The 17,998-nt window shown below is 50.7% G+C and overlaps 6 protein-coding genes across 7 annotated transcripts, besides 2 other annotated features; 3 read left to right on the top strand and 3 right to left on the bottom strand.

Annotated features, from left to right (window-relative positions):
- Positions 1–250: 250 nt before the first annotated feature.
- Positions 251–1,469, bottom strand: EKO05_0000894 (uncharacterized protein; the record flags this gene model as incomplete). The annotated part of the gene is made up of 3 exons (XM_038936896.1): positions 251–414; positions 465–1,148; positions 1,256–1,469. 3 exons carry the CDS (start codon positions 1,467–1,469, stop codon positions 251–253), a joined length of 1,062 nt encoding a protein of 353 aa, XP_038803437.1.
- Positions 1,470–2,181: 712 nt separating this feature from the next.
- Positions 2,182–3,695, top strand: EKO05_0000893 (Salicylate 1-monooxygenase; the record flags this gene model as incomplete). The annotated part of the gene is made up of 3 exons (XM_059635521.1): positions 2,182–2,201; positions 2,300–2,385; positions 2,440–3,695. The coding sequence occupies 3 exons, from the start codon at positions 2,182–2,184 to the stop codon at positions 3,693–3,695; spliced, it is 1,362 nt and encodes a 453-aa protein (XP_059491504.1).
- An 896-nt stretch (positions 3,696–4,591) lies between these two features.
- Positions 4,592–4,618: a tandem repeat.
- A 1,870-nt stretch (positions 4,619–6,488) lies between these two features.
- Positions 6,489–8,261, top strand: EKO05_0000892 (uncharacterized protein; the record flags this gene model as incomplete). The annotated part of the gene is made up of 3 exons (XM_038936685.1): positions 6,489–6,806; positions 6,860–7,135; positions 7,185–8,261. The coding sequence occupies 3 exons, from the start codon at positions 6,489–6,491 to the stop codon at positions 8,259–8,261; spliced, it is 1,671 nt and encodes a 556-aa protein (XP_038803435.1).
- Positions 8,262–10,020: 1,759 nt separating this feature from the next.
- EKO05_0000891 (uncharacterized protein) lies at positions 10,021–12,627 on the bottom strand (the record flags this gene model as incomplete). Of its 2 annotated transcripts, XM_059635519.1 has the most annotated exons (6): positions 10,021–10,571; positions 10,654–11,443; positions 11,493–11,721; positions 11,774–12,176; positions 12,225–12,263; positions 12,312–12,627. In XM_059635519.1, the coding sequence occupies 6 exons, from the start codon at positions 12,625–12,627 to the stop codon at positions 10,021–10,023; spliced, it is 2,328 nt and encodes a 775-aa protein (XP_059491502.1). The 2 variants fall into 2 exon arrangements, with proteins under 2 accessions (XP_059491502.1, XP_059491503.1); XM_059635520.1 differs by having other exon boundaries at positions 10,021–11,443; positions 12,225–12,627.
- A 1,013-nt stretch (positions 12,628–13,640) lies between these two features.
- Positions 13,641–14,647, bottom strand: EKO05_0000890 (uncharacterized protein; the record flags this gene model as incomplete). The annotated part of the gene is made up of 3 exons (XM_038937065.2): positions 13,641–14,039; positions 14,088–14,543; positions 14,594–14,647. The coding sequence occupies 3 exons, from the start codon at positions 14,645–14,647 to the stop codon at positions 13,641–13,643; spliced, it is 909 nt and encodes a 302-aa protein (XP_038803433.2).
- Positions 13,702–13,751: a tandem repeat.
- Positions 14,648–15,697: 1,050 nt separating the features above from the next.
- On the top strand, positions 15,698–17,523 carry EKO05_0000889 (uncharacterized protein; the record flags this gene model as incomplete). The annotated part of the gene is made up of 8 exons (XM_038936581.1): positions 15,698–15,858; positions 15,914–16,046; positions 16,096–16,420; positions 16,467–16,539; positions 16,595–16,795; positions 16,845–17,154; positions 17,208–17,311; positions 17,358–17,523. 8 exons carry the CDS (start codon positions 15,698–15,700, stop codon positions 17,521–17,523), a joined length of 1,473 nt encoding a protein of 490 aa, XP_038803432.1.
- Positions 17,524–17,998: the final 475 nt, after the last annotated feature.

Below are 17,998 nucleotides of genomic sequence, written 5' to 3'. Positions count from 1 at the left end.
AGGAGGCTGGTATTTCTGCAATGCATTGAACAATATCTTGCAGCCCTGTTCCTGCAATGGACATGAGATACCTAATTTAGGACAACTGTAATTAGCTGACAACGGAGCTGGTAAGTTGTTAGTAGCCCTCACTTCAGTAGACGCTACAAAGCGGTCGTTCGTGCAATATTGTTATTCTGAAAAGAATGGCAAAATTCTGCTGTTTTGACATTGAGGGGTGTTAGGTAACGACCTGCTACTTGCACATCTGCTACTCCTTCGCATCAAACTTCGGATCCTTAGCATTAAGCTCCTCATCATACTCGATCTTTACCTCCATCTCTTCACCCTCCTCGTCTACCAGCAATGCATGATTTGCCTGGATCAAATGCCATTCGTTCTCATCATAGGTTGTTGGTTCTGACGCAACGATCGCTGAGAAGTGTCAGGATTACCAATAGATAGCATCTAATACCTCAACTCACTATGCTTGCCGATATTTTCTTCCTTGTCCAGCACGGCCTCTTCGTTAATTAGTTCTTTCCCGTCAGGATGTCCAGGGTACTTTGTGTTGAGCGTGCGGCCGGCAAATTCAGACCAGTATAGGCTGGGAGGTTGCTGGGTAGTGTGGTTACGAAAACGGATTGCGAGCAGCTTTGTGCTATCGGTGGTGCAGAAATTAAGAGAGTTGGGTGTATTGGAGCTACCGAGCTTCGAGTGCTGGAGTTGCAGGATTTGAACAATAGTCTTGCGTATAGCGGCGAACATGGCTTTGAGAGAATATGGCTTCTCCCACGTCGACTTGTCACCGTGGTTGGTCAAGTTCGTGATATAGAGTGCTGCTGCGTGCTCCGAGTCTGTGGAGCCAAAGATGTTGCAGTATGCGTCGAACGACAGGAGGTTGGTTAGGTCGCGGCGGATGGCAGAGAAGTTAGAGATCACGCCGTTGTGCATGAAGACGTGGCGGCCAAAGACGAAGGGATGTGAATTGACTTGAGTGACGACGCTACCACTGCTGGCCCTTATATGAGCAAAAACACAATGAGTTTCGGTGTTCTCGCACAGAGATTTGAAATTGAAGTCGTTGATTGGGGGGTTCTGAGATTTGTAGAGTGCCGGCCGAGGACCAGTCACGTGCTTAACGTAGGAAGACGATGCTTCGGTATACCCTGTACAAAAAGCAGTAAGTTTTCAACCCACCAGAACGATAGGGCAAGCCGCGAAATGATAGCAATATGTTTTCTGAAGATTGTATATCGGCGTGTGGAGGACGTACAGGCAATTCCTAGTCCGTCCATGTTCAACAGCGAGTTGCGCATGCGCAATAGCTCATCCGAGGTGTGATCGAGGTCTTTGTCCTTGTTGTGAGGAAGCAGTCGAGGAAGATAATGCTCGGAGCACTGCTTGCTGATGCTGTTTGCGGGCGTGATCAAGACATCTGACAGGAGACAGGGCTCTGTTGGTGAGATGTACGCAAACCAACGGCACATTGTGGGATACCAGGTGGACTGCCTCGTTGAAGATGCTCGAAAAGGTTAAGAGGAAGCGTGAAAGTGATGGGAAGTAAGAAACAGGGGAAAGTGAGGTTCTCTCCACGACCTGCTTTTGATGGTCTTTATGATGTGGCAGGTGCTACGAACCGCCGGTATGTGATTCGTACCAGTACTCCTATGGTAAGTCCGTCGCGTGACAATATTGAGGCAAAAGGATAGGCTTTGAGGCGTTGAGGCGTTGAAATGTTCCAGTGTAGACGTACGGTGTTGTTGACTCTTGCCTGAAGGGTCGAAGTGGGGCAAGCGGCAAGTGCGGGGGGCGCTGGACTTCTGTATCACTTTATGCCCAGGTAATACTCAATTGCCATTCATCTAAAGCCATTGATCGATATGTGATTTGCAGTGCTCCAAAAATTGAGTGCAACGTTTTCGTAGCACCAAGTTGTGTTGGCTTGTCACCAATGTACACCGCCCTCTCACATGCGTTGGACCATTGTCTGTGCGCAGTACCATACCGGTATGCTGCCCTACAAAGACAACTGCTCTACAATCTGTCTATAGATACTATAGATACATCTCCTCCTAATAAAGGATAGTTCTCGGGAGCTCATGGTTTGATTTCGAAAGTGGTAGCTATATTGGTTATTCCATTCAATAAATTGTTTTGTTTATCGGTAGAGCTGGTTTAGGCCCCCCGATATGCTGGTCCATGGGTGTCATCAAGACGCTGTAAGCCGTCCTCGCTCATCCTTCAGCAAGGACCAGTGCCAACTTGATTTAAAGAGGAGGGGTTAAGCTAGTCAGACCTGACAAATGTCGAACGGCAGGCTTGCTTTCGCCCAACGATACCTCATCACAAACATGTCGCAAATCAACGATCCATTGAAAGTCGCTGTTGTGGGCGCAGGCATTGGTCAGTCGATTCACCACAGTCTCTCTGCTAAACTCCAAAACTCACTTGACCCAGGCGGCCTCTCGGCAGCCATTGCCCTGCGCAATGTCGGCCACGCAGTCACTGTATACGAAAAGTATCCATCTGCCTTCACAAGTACCACCTCGCCATTATCGAACGCCATCGCATTGGGTGCGAACATCAACCGCATCATCGACAAGTGGGGGTTTGATTTTCCGAAAGCTAAGCCGGGTGTTAACAAGCAGGAGAGAGTCTTCCATGGCGAAACATTGCAGCAACTGCATCACATTGATTTCAAGTACAACCGTGAAGAATTCGGATACGACTGGTTGTTGATGCGTAGACAAGCGCTGCATGAAGGGCTGTTGAGCATAGCAATGGCGACGCCATCGATGTTACTGCCAATAGATATTCGCATGGATCAAGAAGTGATTGCACTGAGCCCTGAAAAAGGCGCTTTAACTCTCAGGGAGGGAAGAGAGGTGGTCAGTGATCTGGTTGTAGTAGCAGACGGCGTGCATAGTAAGCTCATCGACACTATCACTAACAACACTACACCTCCCTTACGAGCTGGACGTACGGCATACCGCTTCAAGATCTCGCGAGAACAGATTATGGCAGACCCGGATTTGAGAGCTCTCTATGAGAAAGAAGACGAGGGTATGTCGTACTTCCAGATCCCAGAAAAGAGGATCTACTTCCTCGTCATCCAAGCAGATGGTGGAGAATCATGGTACGGCCTCCTTATACATCCAGCAATAGCGACCAACATCGATGCGATCCAGAAGTACAACGTGGAAGGCTCCAAGACAGAGTTGCAGAAGCTGGCCGAGAACCTCCACCCGACTGTCCGAAAATTGTGTAATCTTGCAGCAACACCGCTGTTGTGGACGATATGTTGCAGAGAGCCATTAACATCGTGCGTTAACGGTAGAGCGGTTGCGATTGGAGACGCGTGTCACCCACACTTACCCTCTCACGGACAGGGAGCTGCCGCCGCAGCTGAAGACGCGGCTTCGCTCGGAGTATTTCTGTCTGGAATTGCGCAGCCTTTCCTACCGACCAAGGTACCGGCAGCACTTCAGCAATGGGAGTCTTTCCGATTACCTCGTGCCATAGCAGTCCAACTCATTACCATAAGGTTTCCTACGCCGATCGAAGAGTTGGAATCGAAGATTCGAGCGCTCGGTTATGACGACCGATTACCAGCCAACGTGAATAGCCATGAGAGAGCGATAACACAGTGGCTTTTTGAGTACAATGTGGTGGCAGAAGCAACGAAATGCTGTGAGAAAATCAGACATAGTTAGCAAATGAGATCATTCATATTGTTGACCTGATGACATTTCGCTATTTCTTTGCGACGACAAATTGAGACCCGAATCGATAGCCGAGGGGTGTTGTATGCCCAGGCTAACATCCAAGACTCAAGATAAGAAGCTATCACTGGGCGGCCGAAGGAGTCTTTGGTTGATCTTGATCGCACGACACACGCCCGGCAGGCAGTCCCATATCTCCACGGCAAAGAAATTACAGGCGGTAGTAGCTATAAATCTTCCGTCGGAAAGTGTTGTTGCATTCGAGATAAGTAAGTGCGCTCGTGGGTCATTACGGTCCAGTTAACTGAATGCGGACATTATTACCAGGGGCTAGTGGAGATCGTAGAAGTCGCAAACTTTACGACTGAGATCGAAAGCCACATCATTGCGGGGCATCATAATGGAGGATCCCGCTCAGAAGCATGGAGAAGAGTTAGCTGCATGACGCCGCTTCTGGTTCATGCGTGTGGCGTTGTAGGGCAATGGCGGACAGAACCAGAACTGGGGTTCTTCACGGTGGCTCTGGACACGTAGTGGAAAAGATAAAGATGACACAGTCGAAGCACAAGTGCAAAGAGCAAAGCCACGGAAACTCATACTGACACCATGCCAGCTTTTTGTGTTACGGAAAGATCGGGACGTGCTATCAGTCCAGTCTTCTATACTACTTAGTGTCAAGAAGCATTTACCAAGATAAAATATGTATTGACAGCGCGCAAAGAGCGCCGCAATCTCTCCCGTTGCTACCAGATGAAAAGCACTCAGGAAACTCGACTTTGCTGATCTGGTTTAGTAAGTCTGTAGCCATACGAGCCAGGGTATGAATGATCTACCGGTAGCGCGTGCTGAGCTTGTTTGCACAAGCCTGGGTAGAATGTCAATTGGCGAAAAAAAAAAAAAAAAAAAAAAAAAAAGGCAAAAACAAGCGCTACAGTAGGATGGGTGTAATCAACTAAAATCTGAGAGCAGCAAGGAGAGGTCTCAGTGTTTGAGGCCACCTGGAGGTCGTCAAGCACGGTACTCGGTATTGAAGGGTGTGCTTCCGTCTCGGAGTAAATTCACTCGGAAGAGAAGTCGCGGATTAGACGAAAGGCGAGCTACGGTTGCTCATCCGAGACTACGCGCTGCCTGCCGTGACTGCACAAAACCATGTCGTGCCCCAGACCTCGATCTCGAAAATATCACTTCATCATCACTTCTGAGTTCATCTGCGGCTGTCTGCTTTCCCTTCTAGCTCAATGCGATGCTCGATGGCCAGCCTACTGTGTATGCCGGACAAGCCGCGATTGCGGGGGCAACAGCAGCCGGCTCGCTTGAGAAAGACCTGAAAGACGCCGCTCATGGACCACACTTATTGCAAGATGCTTGTTGCTTCGGATGATATTCGCAGGCTATTGGATTCGTGTCACCGTCAGTGCACGGCGCTCATGTGCATCTGGTAAGTGTTCAAAGTAGCCTCGACACCTTCCCGGTACCTCGACGCATCGTCTTGCGACAGACCGAACACGTTCGCACCATCTAGTTCACATGCAATCTACTGGACGGTGGCAGGCGAATTGCGCAAATCCCATGGATCGTTACATTCTTTTCGGTACGCGTGGCATGGCTCTAGGTCATTCCAGGGCAGTTGCGCAACATCCGACACCCAACTCGAGGATAGTATCCCTGTCACGCTTGGTCTTAACATGTCTCCACGAGGATCGGGATGCTTTGTACCAGTCGCTCAATTGCCTTACTAGATCGAGATTTATCAACCTGTCGAAAAGATGGGTTGAATACTGCTGAGTACTAAGACCGATGAGTTGCCGTTATCAAGACAGTTCCCGCACAGCGCCTGCTCCTTCAGCCTGAAGGTCATGCATCAAACAGCCTCCTTCCGTCAAAAGATGCGAGGACCAGGGAACTTTACACGCTTCCACAGCTACAGGCAGAGCTCAGGGTTTTTGGACTGATCAGATGTGACAAACGATTCACCTGCTGAACATGCGATTGCCGTACATCACATTGGAGGGAGGCTTGGAGGGAGGCTTGTGGCCATTTGCGTGCAGCGGAGGGTACTGATTTCAAGCATTCAGGTTCACTGGTCCGTTTTCTGTTGGTGCCATACAGGTCATACACGACTTGGTCCAGGCGCTTCTATCTCTTTCGCAGTAAGCTGTTTTCGTTGATCGACTGCAAAGAGGCAAAAGTTTCGCCCAGGCCGACTGATTAAGGCGCTGCCGTTCTTTGGTGCATTCGACGCGATGGCCCTGATTCGACTTGCACACGCAACGAGTGGGGGCCTCTTGCGTCCGGGGTTGGTGAAAACTCTGTGCCGTCGCCGACGATCCATGCCCAGCTTCATGGGTCAAATTTACTATGCTACTTGCAGCTAGTCGGCCCCGTACGCCCAGAACTACGCCTTACCATTTCCGACCCCTAGCCGCATGCTGCAGGCGGATCCTATTGATGGTAGCGAAGCAATGCAGGGCGCCAAAGAGATAACCCGCACCTGCTTTTCGTATAAAGTCTGCGCCACTCATCCAAAGGGGCTGGCTTGACAAGGTGGTACGCGAACTTCATACCGCGACACAGCCCAATTCACGTCCACTGCCTATAGTGCGACTCAGTTATAGCTTCGGCTCCTTCACCCACTTGCCTTGAGGTCGACTCCTTTGCGCCACTCCAGATCCAGAGCAACACTCCAGTCCTACCTCACGCGACAATTCCCACTACCCAAGCGACACATCCTCAAGCAACTCATCCTTACGCAACACTGCCTGCGCGACAACGCCCCTTGCAGCCATGACTACCGGGGAGAAGAAGTACTCGGGCGAATTCGTTCACGAGACCTACAACGGGGATGACGTCCAGCATGGTACGGTAACTGATAACTCCGATGACCTTCAACGCCATCTTGGAAACCGCCAGATCCAGCTTATCGCTATCGGTGGTTCCATTGGCACAGCACTGTTCGTCAGTATCGGCGGCGCCCTCAATAAGGGCGGCCCTCTCGGGCTTCTGCTAGCATACGCTGGTTATTCTTGCGTGATTGCGCTCGTGAACAACGCCATGGCTGAGATGGCTACTTACATGCCCGTCAGTGGAGGGTTCATCCGAATGGTGACTACACCTTATTTACACCTAACATTTGACGTAACTGATCTTAAAACTAGGCCGGCCACTGGGTCGACGACGCCTTGGGCTTCATGGCCGGGTGGAATTTTTTCCTCTATGAAGCCTTGCTCATTCCATTTGAAATCACCGCGCTCAACATCGTCCTGAAATATTGGAGGGATGACATCCCTGCTGCAGCCGTGTGCGCTGCTGTCATTGTACTATACGCCGCTTGCAATGTTCTGGCCGTGAAGGCATATGGTGAAGCAGAATTCTGGCTCTCCGGTGGCAAAGTCCTTCTGATCCTTATCCTGTACTGCTTTACTTTCATCACAGTAGGCAGCCATTCGCTAAAGAAAAAAATTGCCTCGCTAATAGATTCAGATGGTTGGTGGCAATCCCAAGAAAGACGCATATGGATTCCGTTACTGGCGTGATCCTGGCCCGCTCGGATCCCTCTATACCACCGGTGATTTGGGCCACTTCGAGGGCTTCCTTGGAGCACTCTGGGCCGCTTCTTTCTGCATTGTCGGGCCTGAATATATCTCGATGGTTTCAGGCGAGGCGAAGCGTCCACGTGTCTACATCAAGAGCGCCTTCAAGACCGTTTACTTCCGTTTTGGTGCCTTTTTCATCCTTGGAGCGCTCTGCGTAGGCATTGTCCTGCCCTACAACGATCCCCAGCTCGTCTCAGTTCTCACATCAGGAGAGAGCAGTGCCGCCGCGTCTCCCTACGTTATCGCCATGAGCAACTTGGGAATTGGTGGACTCCCTCACCTTGTCAATGCTCTACTGATCACCAGTATCTTTTCCGCCGGCAACACCTACACTTACTGCGCCGTTCGCAGTCTGTACTCGCTTTCGATCGAAGGTCGCGCACCCAAGTTCCTGCGCAAGTGCACCGCGAATGGTGTCCCGATCTACTGTTTTGTTGTTGTTATGATCTTCCCGTTCCTGTCCTTCTTGCAGCTGTCTGACAGCTCTGCTACCGTTCTGAACTGGCTGGTCAACATTGTGACCGCTGGTGGACTCATTAACTACATCACAATGTGTGCCACATACCTGGCCTTCTACCGCGCATGCAAAGCGCAAGGACTCGACCGCAAGACCCTTCCTTACACTGGATATTTCCAGCCATATGGCACTATTGTGGCTCTCGTCTTACTCATTTGCGTGGTCGGCTGCTACGGCTACTCAACGTTTTTGCCCGGCAAGTTCACTATTGAGGGTCTTTTCACCTACTACACGATGGTGTTCCTCGCACCTATCACTTTCACGTTCTGGAAGGTTCTCAAGAGGACCAAGCTGCGCAAGCCGCATGAGGTCGACCTCGTTTGGGATGCGCCAGTCATCGACATCTACGAGGCGTCCTTCATTACCCCTCCTGTTGGCTTCTGGACCGAGATGCTTCAACTCGTTGGCTTCAAGCGCAATGTCCCAGTCGACAAGCGTGCTGTTTAGAACCACCCTTGAGGCGATCCGTCGCTGACACAAGAGTTGTCATGATCATGATCTAATGGTCGATGGATGGATACCCCTGTGCCTGCGCTTGTGAGCGTTCCTGGCTTTATATCGAATCAATATTCGTTGACTCATACCCATTCACTCAGCATTCGAATTGTCAGGTGATGGAAGATTATTCCGCTCCTACCCTTGCAACAAGCAGAGGAATCGATATTTGACTCTAATCGATTAGGCCGATGCAACGCCTGTGGGTAGAATCAACCTTTGCGACAACTGTCTATCCTACCAGCCAAAGCACCATTTAAACAGGCCAGTCTATGCTGCTCACATTCTTAAGTCATGCAAGCACGGAGATCAGAAGCGACTGTATTGCAAAAGCCAAAACTGACGAAGATTCCTGAAGACGAAACTTCAATTGTAAAGTTGCATCTGGTGTAGTGGCTATGACGAAATGCATCCGCGTTCCCGATAACAAGAACCGATAACAATAAAGAAGAGATGGCCACTATAAAACAGAACGCCCGCTACTGCAAGGCCCAGATTTAACAGGGCGCTACCCAGCATCGAGAGAGCTCCGCTGCAAAGAAACAATTCGGACTTGTCGCCTATTGTTTGCGGCCGCGGCTGAAGCGGTACCTGAGAAGATTTGGTGAGGGCGCCAGCCTGCCGTTACTACCGAGTACTTTCGTGCATATGCCTACTCATACGAGGTCCGAGATGGTTGACACGCTTGTGCCGAAAAGCGGATCCTGTGCCCGCCATGATACTCAGATCCACCAGCCAAGAGGACCCCGTTCAGTCATTGTGGTCCTCTCTGTAACTGGACCCTTTTTACCCTGACAAGGGACTTTCACACAGTGCTGCGATCACAGCCACCAACAGCCTATATTTTTGTGTGCAGCAAGCCTCATTCAAAGTTTGGTAGCTATTCTGTCTTGGCATAGATCACGACAAAATCGCATGCGGCCCCCATCAGCCGCTGACGTCGTTCAATGCCCACTCCGCCTCCGCCCCGCTCCTGTTCAATACACACACCGGTGTACGGCTGCCAAACCGTGGTAATCTAAGATGTCGTCCCCACTGTGGGCCTGCGGTAATTTTCCCTCCACTGGCTGCCAAGTTTTCAGGTCTCCCCATGGGCGTTGGGTGTTGGAGTTGCCCGACTTACGTAAAGCGTTGACCTCCACGTGCGACTCCCCATGCGCTATAATCAGCGGAATCCGCAGCGCTGGGCTGACGTTTCAACGGCATATCTGGCGCGGGATCTGAAGTGCTAAGAAATGCGTGGCTTATTTTTGTGAGCGACAAGAAGAACCGAAATGCGCCTTCCCCCTGGCAGCGAAGATAAGAAACGTGTGGAAAGCAGCGCAACGAATTGCTTGTCTTGGAACGAACGACTTGCAAAGTCCGAGTCGGGCCGATGTGCGGCGAGCCTTGACACCTGGGACCTGGGGAAGTGGGACTTGACAGACCCACGAGTTTGGATCGTCAAGTCTGGCACTGTCTGGAGTGGTGTACCAGAGGTCCAACGTTACTACAGGCTGTCCAAGCGTTGCGCTGAATCGAAATTTGGCCGACAACCACTCTTCAGCTCAGTTGCAGAAGGTGTGAAATGGCCCAACTTTACGCAATCCGATATCGAAGTGAGAGGGCATAATGAAGAACACAACTAGATTGTGCGTATTGTATGTTGATAGATTTGCAGCTCTATTAGAATTCTATGCCACGCCCCAAAAAAAGCAATTCCTAATAACCCTCAACTTGTTCGTGCCCTCCTCCCCAAACATCTCACGTCCTCCACATCTGACCCCTGCTCATCACTCCAATCTACACTCTCGTAAACTCTGGCTCTTTCCTTTCCTTTGCGGCTCTTGTTCAGATCCCTGCTTGGAGCACGTGGTGGTAGCGGTGGAGAAATCGCAAGACCTATGTCTGATGTATCGCCGAGAGAGCGACATGGGATGTGCGAAGCGGCATGGTCGGCAAAGTCTACTACTTTGTGCTGAGTTCTGGCCACGTCTGATCGACCGTGATCATGTTCGCTGGTCCAATTGAAGCTTTCGGGAGCGGATATTCTTGTTTGTGTGCGTGACAGCGGCATGTTGGCAGTGCTGGTGACTCTACTCAATGGTGCGGATCTCGAGGGCGAGCGGGATAAGTTCCGACTATGCGGGTATTGGGGGAGAAGATTTACTGTACTCATATCCATGGTCGAGGTTGTCGAATTCCCCCAGGATGCTCCGCGGCGGGCGTTGCGGCGCAAGGTCTTTCGAGAGAGGGCCAGAAGGACGTTGTCTAAGAACAAGACTTTCAGACGTTAGAGTTATTCGTTGCTGCTCCACAGAATTCCATAAAAATTGCAAGCAGTTGAGAAGATCTAATGACTTACCAGCGACAAAACACAGCACCACGATAGCGATCATCCAGTGACTTGCTTTGAACTTGAACCCAACGGTCGACTTGTCACCAACAACAGTCGCAACGCCGACGATGATAAGTGCGAATCCCATTACAACGCGATTGATCATCTCACCAAACTCATACTTTGTCTTGTGCATTTTGTTGAACCAGTATAGAATCGCGAGCACGAGGAGCATAGCGCCAGCGCTTATGTAGAACGACATGACGGTAACGTTGAAAACATCGTAGATGGCTTCTAGCTTAGTGGCACTAGGCTGTTGAGCAGCTGTCGGTCCTGGAGAGACGGCATTAAGCTTGGCGAGTGTGTCGGCGTGCGCTTCGAAGACAAAGACTTGAGCTTTTGTGAAAAGAGACCGGACCAGATCGCCCGTCTTATTGTTCCACTCATCGGTCTTGAAACCGTAAGTGGTGGTGTAGTCGTTGATTGCTGTCAAATTGAGATTCCAGTCATATGTTCTGTCCCACTTCTTGCTTCGAAAGCGATTGTTGATGCTGAACATGCTTTGGTTAATGTATGCTATATAAGCAGTGGAGGTATCAAAGCCGTCAGCTGGGTCAAAATAATCTTCACACTCAAGAGTCCATATGAATACGAGCGCTTGTACTGCAGAATTCCAGACGATCAAAGCAGTGTTTCCTTCGACACAGATTACGATGGCCATGTGCAGCGGATAGTGAAGTAGAGACCAGATTTGTTGACGCAAGGTACCGAAGCGATCTTCCGAGAATTGGTCAAAGTATAGCATGTAAACAAGGTACTGCCGGTGATTAGTGGATTGTTGTTATTTTGATGGTTCGTATGCCTACCAAGAGCACAACTGCAGCGATTACTGAGCCAAGCTCAGTAGCATTGTTCTTGGCCTGTCCTTTGGTGATACAGGCCACACTTTTGATCATGCCAATAATGCCTTCTCCGATGATGATCAAAGTGAGCAGTTGCAGCCTCTCAACAATGTGCGTGTACTTGAAGCTGACAATGCGCCAGGTCATAGCGATGAGTAGAACGGTGAGACCTTCGACTATGGCAATGACAACCCTGTAAAGCTCGTCAGCAATGTTTTCGTAGCAAAAGGCAGCGCTCCATATACCAGGCGACCTGTTCCTCAAGTCCAACCAGGCCTTTCGGAAAGAAAACCAGGGTGACAGCGTAAGCCGCCGCCGCCGCCAGGTGGACAGCAGTGCTCAGGCCCAAAGGCAACAGTGTCTGACGGAACATTCTGCCTTGCCACATCACAACACCGTATTGAACTGCGATGCAGCACCGAGATACAACAAGCACGATGGCAAAATGCCGGTACGACTCGCCATCGTAGCTGTTGCTGTATTTGTCAAAGACAGGCCCGGCGAATACAAAGCCGGTAAATACTCCAAACTGAACAGCTTTATGCAATCGATACCAGACGGAGTCAAAACTGAAACGGACGTCGAAAAGCGTCGTGCTGAGCCAGGTGAACCATAATAGCGTGAACAACTTCAGGTAGTTGACGAGTGCTGTATTAGTGTTAGCACCCAGAACATGCCACGATACCTGAAACTTACATTGAGCATCGGTGTGTTGATGCATAGCAGTAAAGTAGGCTAGATATGTCAGCGCACCATTTGATGACACAATTGGATTTCGCTTGCCCAAGTTCGCAACAAAAAATAAGTCGTAAAATAGCTCGACAGTGCTGGCTTCATGATGAGGCTTGTAGATGACGATATTCCCACTGCTTGTGCGCCCGTTGCCTGCAAGTATTGTTGTGGCCAAGCTCTCTGCCGTGCCCATTGCGATGGTCAACTTCTCCACATCTGAGGCGCGATTCGACAATGCCTCACGTGCATCTTCGTTGATAGGCGAAGCCAACAATGGAAGGTAGCTTTGAATGTTCTCTCTTTCCACACCTTGCGTGTCTCTTGAGCGCTGACGCCTCCTGATGCTAAAATATCGACTAAGATCCATTGCAAGAGATGCTACGAGGTGTCGACCGACGTTGGCGTTCAACTTTCAGTAGTTATTGTTCGTCCTTGTAACGAGGCTGAAGCAACACATGCAGAGCAGCGATCTTGTGGTATTTAATGTTCCAAGGTGTCTGTAGCACAGCCATGCAGGCATTGTATGCGCATCTCTATGCTTACTTAAACAACACGCTCAAGCTTTGAGTGTGTGAAGCGTGTGCGTACGGCCCTGCGGATTGACCGAACATGTGTCCGAGATAGGATGTGGCTGGAGCCATGTCGCTGCTAGGAAAGTATCACTGGGAGTCTGCGAGCGGAACATGAGTGGAGCTAATGCCGTGTACATCATACATAGGCCGTAGATACATCGACCTGCATGCCGCAGCTTATTTTGGGGTTTCCACGTTACACACGGGTGGTTGGAGCTAAATTCTCAGTCAGCCCTAAAGCACAAACGCAATGCTATGGTGTCCATCATGCTGTGGCCTGCTTTGGAGAGTGGTAGGCTTAGTAAAAGTTGTATGAAATGCGTGGTACAGGCTGCACATAGCAATCGCAGCCATAGAGCAGCCACTTCCACAATCGCCAAATGGAAGCTTAGCAATTTGAAATGTCAGGTTAGACGCGGGGGCTGTGTGACACATTGACATTGCCTAACAAGCTCATGGCGAGGCTTGCTGGATCAAGTCTTAGCCTGTCGCGGCTCAATCGTATTGCTACACGATGCACCTCTTGGGTGCTGGAAATAGATCGTAAGCTGGGAAAAGACGTGGGTTGTTTGTGTTCGGAACTTGGAGCAGCACGCCGTAGAAGCAAGGTGTACGCTGGTGAGAGAGTCCATTGAACTCGCTCATTACTGGCTTGCAATATGACGTCGATTCCCCTGCCCAGCAACGCGATGCTCCTGTCTGTCTTCGCCATTGTAGCCGGTCTTCTCGACCTCATTGGAACAGCTTGTCCGCACTTGTCTGGGCATCAGGACTTCTCGTGTGGGTTTTTTGTAGACGATGCAACGTACTATCGTCTTGGTGGCTCGACAAACTCGCTAATATCCTCTTCTTCGTCTTCAGATGGATTCTCGCCATCGCTGTTGTCATAATCTCTGTCATCTTCTTCGTCATCGCCATCTGTGTTGGGTATGTTCGGTGGTGCAGGCCTTGTGCGTAACGTCCTTCCGCCTAGTCCTTCCAGCCTCCTTACCCTTGCCCTTACTCTACCTTGCCGTCCTCTACCTGTAAAGTCGAGCGTCCAGGTCAGCTCGAGGTCGCGCTGTCTCGTTCCAGAATTGTCGACGACCCAGCTGTAAGGCGCTTTGAGGATGACCTCGGCTTCAAGGGTAAAGTAACCCCAACCTAACCGACGGACTTCGTAAGGTGCACGGCGCAAGACGACACGTGGAGGACGGAAAGTAGGATGCTTTATGACGGTTAGCCAACCCCACACCTGGGTCTTGAAAGCACGTACCAATTCTACGCGCACTTCTTCTACAAGGTCTGGCCTTGAAGTGCGCACGAAGAACGTCCAGTCGTGCTGGTTCGCATCTTCGCTTCCTCTGACGAGCCTATGCTTGTTTCCGATCAGAATCATGATGCCTTCAACGCCATCCTGGCCCACTCTGCTTCCCCTCTCGACCTCTTCCTCCACCCGTCTTTCTGCATATGTCGTGGGGTATCTCTGCTCGAGTTGTCTAGCCAACGACTCGTCTGGCGCAGCCGTGGTGTGTGTGCGACACATTGGGCAGTTTGCCTCGAGATCGTAGGTTGGATCGTAGCTTTCGTCGAAATCGCGAAGATCAACATCCCAGCTGGAGTGCTCGATTTGGCTTGTTGTGGATGCATCAGCCCATTGTGCCATGCACGATGCACACAGCAAGTGATTGCATTGGGTTCGCACTGGCGTGAAGAGAAGAAGCTGGCAAATCTGAACATTGTCAACTTGGAGTAATATGGACGAGTTCTGGAGGCATTCACGGGGCAGAGATCGGCATGCGCGACTTCTCCAGAAGACGCGCTTGCTTCAGCCATGACGCGACAAGGGAAAGGAATGGAGGAAAGGTTCAGAGCATTGTTCACGGGGGCACTCGGGTTTTATAGTCAAGAGAGTGAGGAGAGCGGTTCATGGTGCCTAGCTCATCGATGAACATCTCGGTGTTTGGAAGACTGCGGCTGCCTTAATTGTTAAGGTCGACTAGCTAAGGCGGGGTTGACGCTAGAGGCGCGGGCACGTGATAACGTGTAAAATCACTCCGCAGTCTCCCAGTATTCCTTCAAGGATCTTGCACCCTAGTGTCGTTCATCTTAAGCATGGTTGTTTGCCTTGAGCAAATTGCTTGAACGATCAGATGGCGCCCCTGCCTATTCTCTGTACCTCGATCATGTACCTCGATCATGTACCTCAATCGATGCGACTCCAACTTCGGAAGAACATCTGCTCGCACCATAGATAGCGAGCTTTTGTAGTGCAATTCTCACTCTTATCAAGTGTAACTTCTTAATGTGTAAAGGCTACTTTGCTAGCCCTCTGACCACTGCAATGGCTTCCAGAGCTGAGATGCAGAGTCTGGACCTTTCGAACCCACCCTTGTCACCCAGCGAATGGCGAGCTGCACAGTAAAAGAGCTGGATCTGAAACGTGTCTTGGGCTTGCAGCTGCATGTCAGCCGCCCTATAGCTCTAATAAATTGCTTGACCACTCAAGCAACGCCAATTCCCCGAGGTAGCCAGGTAAGTATACTTCTCCCCACATCTTCAAGCACATGGTTGGCGTACGCATTCTTTAGAGTACCTTGACCGAGTGGTCGATTCTTTCCCCACCATTGAAATAATGCTTACGGTTACACGACATGGTTCGCCTTAAGGCACTACCCTTAATGAGGCCAAGGGTACTACACGCACCAATTGCTTCTTGAGTTTAGGGGACAGTCAGAAAAGCCGCACGGAGAAGGGTTAGTTTTGGAAGGTCTGGTTCGCACACGCCTTCGTCCACCCCATCAGGGTCTCAGCTTGTGCATTGTCTACTTAAGATAGGCTGCTGACCTTCCTGTGCTCCAGATCTTCAGTTCTACGATCGCGACCATGTCGGAAAAAAAGACACTTGGCGAGGTCGCAATTGTCACAACCCCGGACCTGTCCACTGGAGAAGTGGAGAGCCAGGGCTTCGACCATGCTGCTACTAAGAAGCTGCTACGCAAGCTCGACTGGCACATCATCCCCTTTATGTCACTCATCTACTTACTGTGTGTCTACTAAAGCATTGCGTCTCACTACATACCATCTAACCTCGTTTTCAAGATGCTTTCTAGACCGAACCAACATAGGCAATGCACGCCTCGACCACCTCGAGCAAGACCTTAAACTTCATGGCCTACAATACAACGACTGCCTTGCCGTTCTTTTCCCGTTCTACATCGCTGCTGAGATTCCCGTAAGTCTTACAAGTTCCAACCACAACCACTACTAACACTATAGTGTAGTCGAACATAATGATGAAGCGCATCCGGCCTTCGATTTGGCTGACGTTCATCATGTTCTTTTGGTCCGCAGCGATGATATGCCAGGGGTTCGTGTCGAATTACTCTGGACTCATGGCTACACGTGTGTTCCTCGGCGTCTTTGAAGGCGGACTTTTCCCTGGTGTTAATTTTTATATCACGCAGTGGTTCGCACGGCACGAGTGTGGATTTCGTATGGCGTTGTTTTTCTCTGCTGCAACATTGGCAGGCGCTTTTGGTGGCATACTGGCTCGAGGCATCGCCGAGATGTCTGGTGTCGGCGGCCGAGCGGCATGGTCGTGGATCTGTACGCTCGCCTACCCGTTTACAATCACTCCCGCTGACAGGTGTAGTCATCCTTGAAGGGATTCTCAGCATTCTGATTAGTGTCGTAGCATACTGGTGTATCAACGACTACCCTGCGACGTAAGTCCCTATCAGATCCACATACCGAGCACCGAACGTTAGCTGATACGTGTAGCGCTACGTTCCTGTCTCCAGAAGAGCGCCACGAAGTTGAACGCCGCCTTCACAAAGACCATGGTCACTTGTCTAATGACTTCGACATGAAGTATGTCTGGCAAGCCATCGGCGACTGGAAGATATACATTTTCATGTTCATCTGCATGGCAGGCTTCTGCCCGATTTACAGTTTTGCTCTGTTCCTACCCACAATCATCAAGTGCGTCCGTCCTCCCCTCTATGCCGTCTCATCCGCTGAAAGGATGCAGGAATATGGGCTACACAGCCAACGACGCGCAACTAATGTCCGTACCACCCTATGTGTGCGCTTGTTTCTTTACCATTGCGGCTAGCTGGTATGCCGACCGAGTTCGCAAGCGCGGCGTCTTCCTCCTTGGCTTTCAGCTTATTGCTATCGCTGGGTTTTCGATGCTTGCTGCGACTGCAAAGCCGAGCGTGCAGTATGCTGGTACGGTTCTTGCTGCGATTGGTATCTACCCACAGATTCCGCTGGGGATGGCGTGGAACAGCGCAAACATCGGTGGCAGTCTGAAGAGAGGGACAGGAATTGCTATGCAGGTAAGACAGAAACTCGACGCCTGACTCGCAGACATGTGTTGACTCAAACACAGGTCATGGGCGGCAATTGCGGCGGTATCATCGCGTCCTATGTATATCTCAGCCGCGATGGACCTCGATTCATCAAGGGTCACTGCCTGTTAATCGCCATTGTCGCGTAAGTATGTCTCTCGCTCCGTTGAATTTTTGCCTGACGTGTCTAGTGTGGCCTTCTTCCTCACCCTCTTCATGTCGACATGGTGTCGTTTCGAGAACGCGCGACGAGATAAGGTTGCGCAGGAGATGGGCGTGCAGGAACTGACTGAGGAGCAGAAGTTACTGGAGCGGGAGCTTGCGGATAACTTGCCGTGGTTCAGGTACACCACATGAGTGAGTATTGAGAGCCCGAAAGCGGCACTTCACGGTACCTGTTTGTTGGGTACGAAACAGCTGAAATGTACCTACCTAGATGGGCAATTCGCCCTTGGTGCTCGGCACGCGTCATGTATGAGAATCGAAGGAACGTGCCTCGTGAATAGCCTAGAATGCTGTGACTTCAGCGTGCAATTTCGCAGCCCGTCTTGGTATACTTTTGTGTAGAAGACGGTCGCGCATCGCACCAATGGCGCACCCTCGCCTTGCTGTAGCGCCGCTGCGGCGCATTATGAGCCCCATAAGCGGTCGGCGCAACGCGGGGCAGAAGGCTGAACCGCTGGCTGGATGCCTAGGGCGCAGCAACGGCGTGCCTGGATACGAAATGACAAAAGCAAGACAGTCCCACTCCTGAAGGAAAGTCGCACGGTTCTCACACCTTTGTGCTGACCGCAGAGGTTGCTGTCGTTGGTCTTACTTGCGGATTGCCAAT

Source organism: Ascochyta rabiei, chromosome 1 (assembly GCF_004011695.2).
Source record: "Ascochyta rabiei chromosome 1, complete sequence".
NCBI lineage: Eukaryota > Fungi > Ascomycota > Dothideomycetes > Pleosporales > Didymellaceae > Ascochyta > Ascochyta rabiei.
The sequence above is the reverse complement of the archived record's forward strand: the minus strand, read 5'-3'. Positions and strand labels throughout refer to the sequence as shown.